Raw genomic sequence first — 11,331 nt, 5'->3', positions numbered from 1 at the left:
GTAGAAAGTTAAATAGGCTTTATTGGTGATACAGTTGGGGGAAAATGATAGTGATGGTGCTTCCTGCGAGCTTGTGGATCGAGTTGTCTGGCCAGTAGTATAGCGGCAGGTCACTATGAGGACAGGTGTAATGCACTGAAGTCTCCAGTCAAAGCCATGCAGCGAGTAAGATTCAAAGTGAAGAATGTAAACCACTTGGGAGTGGATGGGGCAGCTGCTTTCCTTTCAGGCAACAGGGCATTCATCTGCAAATGGGGCAGTTGAACAGGGTCAGGTGAGTGTTGTTCCTGTACATATAAAGGGAGCTTACGTATTGGAGAGAAAAGGCATAGAGTGGTTTGCGGGACCGTACCATTTTTCGGAAGGATGGCAATGTTCTCCGGCAGGATTCCAGTCTCCACGGAGAACTGTGTGAACTTCTGCAGCGCCTCCGGGCTGAGATGTTTTCTCCTAGCTGAAACCATGACAGGCGGATCAGACTAGAATCACAACAGAGGACTCTTTGGCATGACACACATGCTTTTCATGGGTGGAGCTCAGGTATGTTTTCCTGGTGGGAGAGAAGAGTTCCTACCGTACAGCTTGTTCAGCACAGTGGATACCCCTGCCTTGGTATTGATAATGTGGACCAGGGCATATTCATCGTATTTCACATCCACCACTCGCATGTCATTGTCCTTACCCCGGCCTTGGACAAAAATAAACAGTTAAACCAACACAAATGCAATGTTGTATGATTAAAATTTTTAAAAATTGTAGGGCTGGGACCACGTCAATTTATCGATAATTATAAAAATCGATAAGCAAGATCTTTTTTTCATGCATGAACAAACGTTCTGCTCTTAAATCACTTATCCAAACACTATGCATCAGTTCATGACAATGCAGTTCTGGAACCATCACCGCAAATGAACACGGCTACCTGTCAATTCCGAAAGGGTGAGTAATTAAGACAGATTATAAACAAATTCAGGCTCTGTCTGAAAAACAGGAAGGTGAATCCAAGTTTCTTTCAGAACCAAACACGATACATAGTCGTGGAAATGACCGGGACTTAAAAATTTTTTTTTTTTTTTTTAGAAAAGTGACTACGTCAGAAAGCAATTTTGTCATGCTGTCTGAGTTAATGTTTGATATAAACATAATACAAATAACGAAACTGATTTCTCATCGAGTCTGTTTGTTAAAATAACAGTTTTCCATGACGCACTTTAAAATAAAGAAATGCTCATCGAGGTGAACTTTGAGTGGTCGTTGACGAGCTATTTAAAACAGCTATTTTTTACAGTCTCTGATTTAAAATAGCTAGTCTTGCACCACGAGCAACGCTGACAGCTTAACTGAATACTTTAACCGAACATGTTATTATTTCAAGGAGATTTCCTCTCTAGTTAGTTTTACGTGTTTAGTTGTGACTAATGCTTCACTATTTCATTTGTTTCTGCGGTAGTCATGAAACTTCTTCAGCAGAAACGAGGCTGTTTGATTTCTCCTCGAGTCAGTAACGAGTTCTATTCGTGTTCCGAACACTTTACCTGCTGGTAGTTTTCGCTGCATTTAATAATCCTTTAACTGAACAGGATATTGTTTTTATTTATTATTAATTTCTTCTAGTTTCACGTGTTTAGTCGTGGTGACTAATGTCCGTGGCGCAAATGAAAAAGGATGTGAATGTATTTGAACATTGAACTGCATTTTCAATTAAAATAATAATGAAAACTTAAATATTTAGGGATATTGTCGTCCCAGCTATAAATATTAAGTAGCCACAGTTTTGTGGAACCTCATACTCCTGCCCTTGAGATGTTAGGGCCAGTTCAGGGGTCTATCAATAGGTAAGGTATTCTGGACTTACGTTGGCTGTGAATGGTGAATTTCCCAGGGATGTCAGTTCTCTTTGCCAAGTCAGTCATCTTCCAGCAGGAGCCATCAGATCTGGTGAAAATGCAAGTCCTCAGCATGTCTTTTCAAATGGGTAATACTATCCTAACTGGCAGGGACAAACCTACAGAGGCCCTGCTAGTGAGATGAATTGCCATATGTGTGTGTATATATATATATATATATATATACAGTTAATATAAATTGCTGTGTCAGTCTACCATATGCAATGATAGAATAATTAATGGACCCATACTCACTTCAGGCTTGAGTAGAAGATGTCAAGGTCACCCTCTGTGGTTGGCATCAAGAGGGCGGTCCCCATCTTCATGTCAGCCTTTCTAAACCACTGGGCATTGGTGGCAAAGCCAATCAAATACCACTTCCCTGAAATCTGGAACATAACACAGAAGAATTGCATTGGATTCAATAACTGCAGTAAACATTCATACTTTTTATGCTAATGGTCCTCAAATTGTGTGGTATGTCCATTCCTTTATGTGCTTTCAAAGTGTTCAATCGGTGTCATCTCAATCTAAGAGAATGTGGACCTCACCGCTTGCAGACTGAAATCCTTCTGAGGCATGACATCAGCATTGGTGGCCAGGATGCAGACCAGGGACCCCAGTATTCTCAGTAATGTGACAGTCATGGTAACGGCAGTGTGGATTCTCTCTAAAGCCAGCAGGATTTTGGTAGAATGATGAGGATTAGCCCTCTCTCCTATATATAGCCACACCAGGACATTGGGTAAAAATCCCCCCCCCCCCTTTTTTCAAAAAAGGGAGTTTGAAAAGAAAAACGCCATTCAGAAACACAACGTGTTATCATGAAATAAAATCATGTTATTGTGAAGGATGCATCAGACCCTGCCTTCAAATTTAGCCCAAATAAGACTCCTTAGAAGGACACATTTTTTGATGACATAGACATGCCTACAAAGGACAAGTGTGAAAAATAGTGAAAATGTTGCCTTCAAATGCTGCCTTCAAAGGCAGTTGACTTCGTATTGGGACACAGCCAATATTTTACTATGAATTTGACATTAAGACATACAGATCGTGGAAGAAAAGACATTTTTGAACAAAATCAGATGAAACCAAATACATAGCTTGTAGGTCCGAAAGCAGCTGATGTGATTGTACGACTGGTGACAGGTGACAAGCTGGTGAGCCTTCTAATGACGCCAAACTCCCTCCCTTTAAACAGAGCTGTCTTCTTACGTTTAAAATATATGGGTAAAGGTTTAGCTCTGCGTTACATCAGACTTCTGAGACCCAAAGAGTGTTAGAGATTGTTGTCCTAATACCCAGAAGTCAGTTAGCATTTTTGAGCCATGGGTTCCATTGGCTGATTTCCAATGCCTTTGTTCCCATAGGGGGAAAAAAACATGACATGAGTTCCATTAGCCCCCCTCCAACAGAGATGTCTGGTTGTGCATCTGCATAATCTCAAGTGGAAACGAAACAGAGCTTCTCAGGATTTTTATTCTGCTTTGTGGATCATCCCAGTTTCAGACTGGGTTGATCCTGGTAAATCTATAGGGGAGATGAACTGGATTACAAAAGAGCTATTTTTCAGATCAAGTAGTTTGATGCTTATACACGACACTCCATGGGATACTTGTAGTAGTCACCGCTTGTGTTTGTTGATAGTGCGAAAGTTCTGGCAACTACCAGCCCAGCACTGATCACATGCTGGCCCAGGTGTCAAATAAATGCCACATCACCACAAAAACTAAACAAGCCAACAAATGTAGACAAAAGGTCGAGGGTTTCCCCCTCCTGCATTCAGTCTAGTGTAAATAACCATGTGAAGTGAGCAGAATCATTCTGTCAGCATTTCCCTGGATAAACAGACCAGGATAGGTTAACCAATGTCAGGATAAGAACAGAACCTCAGAACACATGCTAATGTACTGTACAAACATATTTCAGTTTATTCATGATGTTATCACATCATTGGCAGTTTCCTGGAGCTCTCCCTCGTAGCAGTTTTCCTCTTCCCCTGTAGTGGTTTTCATATGCCTGAGACTGGGAAAAAAGCACAGTGAAGAGTGAGCACACCTAATACAGGCTAATATGTATCACTAAACTAAAATCATGCATAATTATCATAAGACTTATTTATATACAGTGTATACAGTCATGACATACTGACACATAATTGACTGTGGCTTTGAATCTCAGTGCTTTTCCATCCACTGCCCCCCATCTCCTTTCCCCCAACTGGTTTGTGGTGTATTTATTTATCCAGACTTGCACAACAAGAAGTGAGGCTTGTGAGGTCGGTTTCCTTATAATTACATTTTTTTTCTGAAGAAATACTATAAAAAGAATGACTATAAAATATTTTGGTAAAATATTTTGGAGTTTGTGGCATTTTCTCAATGATTTCAGGAGAGAAAATTGGTGGTTTTGGTGTAAAGCAGACAAATCAGAGGCAAGCTTGCACTAGAATAAAGTTAGAGATAGTCATTACAAAAGTCAAATAAGGGTGATTTCTGCACCCAATGTAAGCTTATTCCCTGGGATGCCTTTGCTGCTGAATTTTAGCAAACTGCTTCATCTGTGAGGTTTCTTCAGGTTTTGTTATTTTAACTGTTATTCTTTCACTGGCAAACATTAAAGAAGTCATTAAACGTCCTACCAAAAATGCTGTGCATAATATTTTGCTGATCTGGTTCCTGTACTAAGTACTACCCAAAATGCAGTTTATTTAATCCTGTGCTGGCTAAAAATTCTAATCTATTAAGGAAATAATTTTTGAGAACATACCGCAACAAAATATGTAATAAAACTTGCCTCTGTGGACCTCGATCTGGCCCAAAATAGCAGGAAGCCTCTGGATCAGTTGTAGGGGACTGAAATGACCCAAAGGCCACACACAGCCCCCATACCAGGATAGTGGCATGCCTTTAAATGACCATTTGAGCACTAAGCATTGACAGTTAATGAGTGTAATTAGCATTACTGATAACCTTTGAAATGTTCATTATCTTAAAACAGCAAAAGACCTGAGATTTATAAAAGCAGAAGTCCAGACATAGGCTACGTATCAAGGTACATAATCATAAATTATCTAAATTCCACTACGTTATACCGACATACAATATTAATACAGGTTTTACTCAATGGCAGAAGTGCCCACTCTTTTTTGGGGCTTGGATCTACTTTTCCAATGGGCTGCACAAAGTGATCTAACAACCAGTATATTGGCGATATTGGTTCATATAGGGTTGTCTGGGATCAACCGACGCCAGACCAAGGAGTCATTGACACATAAATTCATCACAAACTACCAGTAAATTTCTCCCATCAATTCGTCTTTCATGTGCAACCATTGAAAACGGACAATGACCCAAGTTTCTGCATGTTTGCAATGTTGTGGAAAAATTGTAATGGAGCAGTTCTGCTGAAGATCCATTATCTGGGCAGTAACTTATGACTTCGGTGAGAGGCACATGCTATTAATGAAACTCTTGGAATAACACCCCTACCAGCCTCATTGAAATCTAGGCCACCCCTCTAAATATCAAATCATGTGTGAGCATAATATATGGTACGTATGCAACGTGTATGCCAGGCAATAGTTTCTCCTTTTTCCCCATGTATTTTATGTAAAAGTAACTTTACTATAAACAGATCAAAGAAAATACATAGGGAAAGCATATAAACCAAGGCATATGATCATAACTCATGAGTAGATTAGGTGAATAAAACTGACTGTATCATGACTAGGGTGTCACTGAACAGCAAAAACTATGTGTTGCTGTTAAGAGGGTGTTGTTAAGATGCTGGATAAGGTCATTTACATTGATAATGTGATTTTGCTTTTGCATTTTGAAATGTAAATGTAATGGTTTATAGTTTATTCTGAGTTATGGATGATTTGTCTTTGTCCCTACCATCATTGTGCCCCTGCATGAGACTTGAATTGTATTGAACGTTGACCCCATCGCTGGCTCACTTATCTTGACAAAATTTGGCCTGTGTAGATCTCATATCCTGTAATTATCATCAACGAAGTATAAAGTCATCAACTGGCCTAACCTTAAAATTAAAAAATGGAAGACCACACGTTAGTTGAGAATTTGATAAGCAGAATTACAATGTTTCTATGCTTGCGCGCTGCCAACTGGGCAGTCCACAAAAATGGCATTATTGACTTCACTTTGGCGATGTGTTGCTTTCCGTTACGTGTTTATACATTTTCTGAGCGACAGCGTTTAAATAGCCTATCAAAATCAAGCAATAATGGAATGATTGTGACAATTTAGCGATATCCATCAGCCAATCATGCATCGCCTAACTGTAAACTGGCCTTAACTGTGAACTGCCCCGAAGAAGGAGCTGAACTACACCGCCAAGAGGCACACATTAGAAGAAAAACTGTGTGTTCGCCAATATGTGTGTTTGTATGACATCTCAAATCGCTATTATAAAGGCACACAAAAGTCACTGAATTCTTGAATAAAATCCCACCCCTCTCAATGACGCACAACTTCTCGCCTGCCTTCAAACTGAACTACTTCAGAAAAGGTATAAACAACACTGTCCAACACGATTAGACAGTGTTGTGGAAACCAGCTTCAGGCCTTAATTAACAGCCTCTGCTGTTGCTACTTGGTACTATCAGTCTACTTTAAACTATTTGGTGTAAAAAAAAAACACAAAGTATTATTTATTTTTTTACAGTTTCTTTTAATACTTGTTCTGTTGAAGTTAATTTTTAAAATACTTAACAAATTACATCCTTAATACTTCATGTAATAGAACAAATAACAAGGTAAGTAGGTAACACCATTAAAAACTATATTTTTCAATATATATATTTTTTTTTTGATTGCATAATAGTAATAGATATCCTCCTTAAGATGTGAATACAGACACACATACACCAAACAGAATAGTAGAGATACAGGAAGCATCATCCCCAGGCTGATCCTCACCTCACCTTGTGCTGATCATAGGTGAGCTTTGATCACACAAGTTTTACTGGAGGGAAGAGAGATGGAATGATCAGTTACACACTCATTAGTCTGCTGCCCTTGGACGATAATGAGGCCCCATGCTCTGCGAGTGGCCATATAGCCAATACATATGGCAGTAATACTACATTTGTACAGAACAGCACTGTGGATAACATACAATAATTATTTTGTTTACTGGGAGAGAGTGTGGCAGTACCTAAGTGTTTTGTACTTAATCAGAAGGAGGTACTACATAATGGGATAATTCAGTACTCACCAGTCCTGCAGACCCCATTGGCAATACCTTTACCTGTTAAGTATACAATTTTAAGAATGACAAATATGTACCTTTGTTAAAGTGAAAAAGTATTATGGTAATACTGGCAGAAACACAGACTAAATGCCAAAGGTACCTTACCCACATCCACTACTTTATGGAGCCAGTTCATCACTGTAGAAAAAGTTGAATAATTAACATACTTATGTTTGTTGACATGTGGAATAGAATTCTAGATATTTTTACAATGACAAAAAAATGTAAATATTTCACACACTACTGACCTTGTGTTGACACTGGAATGAAAAATAAAGACAAATAAAATGACAAAATAATGAATATGAATAATTGTATAAGGTATTCTGAATTGATCATGTTGTTGGATACTTACATCGTATATGTTCATTTACAATTGCATCCTCAGTCATTTTAGCTGAAATGAAAAATACAATATTTGTATTGTGATGGCTTTTAATGGCATATTAAGGGAACTGTAGACGCAAGAGGATGCTCTACTCACCAAGATCTTTGGTTCCATATTTCTCTGTCTTGGAATTTAGAATCCCTACAGGATCTGAAAGTCAAACATCTTTAAATTATACTCTTGGACTTAAAAATTAACATAGAGCATTCATGCCAGCACAGAACCTTCACTTTACCCTTCACCCTAAAACAGAGCCTTTACATTAACACAGAACCTTCCTTCTTATGTAAAAGGCACACATGAGCAAGCAACCTTTGCACAAATATAAAATCCTCACATTAAAGTAGAACCTTTACTCTGAGGTAGTCATTATAGTTTGTGCTTACACTATATGTGTTTTCTGATCTGCCTGTCACCAAATCTAGCGTTGGGGAAAGGCACAGCCTAAAACTGCATTCCTCTTTGCTCTATCACCAAGCCTGGATATATTTACATTGACATTCCATGCCACTTAGTCTGCACATATACATGCACAGCGAGTACATAATCCAAGAAGGATGTTAAAATCATAAAAATAACTATAACTAAGTTATCCCAAAGATTTCTCTCAGTTTGCTTGTGCTGTAGTGTTCTCTTCTTGTGAAGGTAGAGAATGTATGTATGCTAAAAGACAAAAATGGAGTTCAATTTAGTAAAATCAATGTAATCATGTCAAAGCTTTCAATATTTTATCATGACTTGCAGAACAGATTAATGGATCTTCACATTGTCAATATACCTTAAATTCAGCTGTGGAAAACAAAGAATTGCTCACAGTTGTCCACAAGATCACATAAATCTGTGGACACCAGAAATTGCTGCACAGCACTGTGATGGAAAGAAAATGAATGCTATCACAGCATTGTCAATAAGACACTATTCCAGATGGAAATATCAACATATTAGTCTTCAGAAACACTCCTACCCTATTTTTCATAGCCTAAATATACCCTAATACAGAATTTTCCACACAGTACCTTCACCCTAACATGGAATCATTGTGTTTCACATGTGACATATACCCAAACATTCAAAATGGGTTTTCAGAATATAAAACTATGAATATATATATATATATATATATATATATATATATATATATATATCCTTTAAAAATAATGAAGTCAGATATAACATATTTTAAATGTATTTAATTACACAATATTGTATTTGGTATTCACCCTTGTATTAGAGTATTCTACATAATGCTATAATAATGTATAATAATGTATTAGATTAACCTACAGGGTATAAGTTAAACTATGCGGTCGCTCCCTGCACTTGGAACTGTACTTCCCTCTAGGGTTTCCAACACACTTGTCATACACTTTGTTGTACGTCGCTCTGGATAAGAGCATCTGCCAAGTGCCTATTAATGTAATGTAATGTAATGTAATGTAAGATATTAATGTTTTAGAATATTAAAATGTTCCAAGCCATAGACATCTTCCTTTAAACGTTGGTTAAACCATGTGTGCAGCATGTTTAACTTAAACCTCAGTGACCTCTACTGGCAGTTAGGTGATTTCAATAAGACCAAGCTACTGAGTTTAGTCTCAAATGTAGGTGCGCATTAAACCACAGGTTCTGAGAACACAACAATCGGGTTTATGAGACCAAGTGACCTGTTCCAGACAACGTGGGGTTAAACCCGTTCTAAACTCTAAATCGCAGCTAAGCTAATGACAGCCCCATTGATTTTATTTTTGTTTTATTGTCAGTGTATAGTAAACAAATAAAACATGCTACTCATACACAAGACATGGACATCCATTGTACCAATATCATTACAATATGTGTTTTAGGACAGTTTTGTCATAACTAATTGATTTAATGAATTTTCCTTGAGATGTCTCCCACAGAACAGCATTCACAGCCTGTATATATAACCATGGAACTGACAGTAACGCTAAACAACACCAAAATTATGGTCTTCCAGAGAAAGCCAGATCTCCTGGAGACACTTTAGATGGCAACACCCTTGAGCCTGCTACCAGCTATACTTACCTGCATCTGGTGATTAATGCTTCAGGGTTCTTTAGGTTGGGAATGGATAGCTACTACAAAATAAAATAACCAACTGTGATGTGCGTATCTGTATTTCTCCTGCACAATAAAAAATACTTTTTAACTTAAAAAAAGTTGAAAAACATTTCAATGAAATGTTTCTTCTCAAATAAAACAGAGAGTGAGAAAGAGAGAAAGAGCTCATAGGTGAGGAGAAGAGAGTAACACCAGATAACACATTACTCACCCAGGGCTTTTTTGATCTTCTTCACTACACTTGGTTCCTTAATCTTGGGCTTTTTGCTGCTTCCTTTACGCTTTCCATCTAGACAGAAAAAGTTTGTATTAGACCCCAGATGTCGAAAACCTGTTGGTCATTAATTACATAGGAAATCCCATGCTAAAAGGGACTTTGATATTAAAATCATAAAACCATATCTAATAGGTGTCAAATTGAAGCTTAAATTTTGCATTTCCATGCCTGCCATGTTATGCGATGTCACCTCAAGTTTGTGCTGTCTTTTGCTCTTGAGATAAGAATTCAGCCACCATTGCCAGAAGGCTCACTGAAAATTAACATCTTTTATGATATATTCCAATTTATATACATTTACCATATTCTCAGTAATTAAATGTGTGATTCCATATTTTGTGTCGCTATTTCAAAATTTAATAGGAATAATTTAACCACCCAACTATTATAACAACTGTCAGTCCTAGTTGGAACATTTAGAATTGGAGTTTTAGTATCCTTCTGTTACTGTGGAACTATATACTAACCACCTATATTTTGTGTAGATAGCAAGTTAGAATTTTTCTTTAGCATCACCATGTTGACATCAGTTCATCAGTATTTAATATTAATACTACATATATAATCCACTCACACATATTCACATACAATAACACAGCATACAGGTTGTCTTGTCACCAGATTTCTCAACTTGAAATCAAGTGATATTTCAAATAATAACTAAGCAAACAAATGTTATTCATTAAGGTACATCATTGCAAATAAAATATAGTAAACTATAATAACAAAACACTTTCATTTTCTTATTGGTGACCTTTGCAAACCATTGACATTATGAGGTATGCTTTCCCAAGAGAGATTGCACAGAATATTGATATTAATTATAGTAAAGGTTGTTTTTGCTAATAGATGCTATCAATTAATTCATTAAGTGTTTCTTACCAGTCTCCTGGAACAGCAGAGCCACCAACAGCAGTAACAGCAACACTCCCCTCATTGTAGAGGATAGAATACCTATTCTTCGTTCCTCCCTATCTCTGCCTCTCTTTAACCTGTCCTTAGTTTGTCTCCTTCTCCTCTTTTACCTGAACCCCCACACCCTTTTTCCTCTCCTTCTCTCTGTTCCTTGTGTTTCTCTTCTGTCTATGTGCCCTTACCCTATCTTCTCTTCCCTTTTCCACCTTACTTTCCTCCCTTTTCACCTTTTCTGCTGCAGCCAAGTCTCCCCCCCTCCCCCCCCCCCCAACCATCACATGTTCTTTCATTGCCCATGTTATTACAGGGCAACTCCCAGGGCCTCTCACATTGACAAAAATTACTATGAATTTAAGACGAACTTAATGCTAAAATTTCCCTGTGTTGAGAAACAGCACACCACCCCCAACTCATCATCTCTGGCTCCAGCCCCATACATGTGTGAACAGAGGGTGACTCTACAGATGTAAACTATCATTCACTAAACAAACCTGTAATCACTG

General features: G+C 37.8%; 1 protein-coding gene across 1 annotated transcript; it reads right to left on the bottom strand.

The window, feature by feature from the left end:
• Nucleotides 1-3: 3 nt before the first annotated feature.
• On the bottom strand, nucleotides 4-2,533 carry zgc:153704 (uncharacterized protein LOC767759 homolog). Its single transcript, XM_035431652.1, has 6 exons — nucleotides 2,438-2,533; nucleotides 2,142-2,275; nucleotides 1,856-1,935; nucleotides 575-688; nucleotides 353-454; nucleotides 4-245 (listed from the first exon to the last, which is right to left on the bottom strand). Exons 1-6 carry the CDS (start codon nucleotides 2,531-2,533, stop codon nucleotides 226-228), a joined length of 546 nt encoding a protein of 181 aa, XP_035287543.1. The 3' UTR covers nucleotides 4-225.
• Between the last annotated feature and the right edge of the window lie 8,798 nt (nucleotides 2,534-11,331).

The sequence above is a fragment of the Anguilla anguilla genome, chromosome 9 (assembly GCF_013347855.1).
Source record: "Anguilla anguilla isolate fAngAng1 chromosome 9, fAngAng1.pri, whole genome shotgun sequence".
Lineage (NCBI taxonomy): Eukaryota > Metazoa > Chordata > Actinopteri > Anguilliformes > Anguillidae > Anguilla > Anguilla anguilla.
The sequence above is the reverse complement of the archived record's forward strand: the minus strand, read 5'-3'. Positions and strand labels throughout refer to the sequence as shown.

Bases quoted from the DNA above. Each gene is read 5' to 3' on its own strand.
- zgc:153704 (XM_035431652.1), bottom strand. From the start codon at position 2,533: ATGACTGTCACATTACTGAGAATACTGGGGTCCCTGGTCTGCATCCTG. The intron at 1,936-2,141 runs GTGAGTATGGGT...CATTTTCACCAG, and splicing joins ATCTTCTACTCAAGCCTGAA to ATCTGATGGCTCCTGCTGGA. The intron at 689-1,855 runs GTAAGTCCAGAA...TTTTTGTCCAAG, and splicing joins ATTCACCATTCACAGCCAAC to GCCGGGGTAAGGACAATGAC.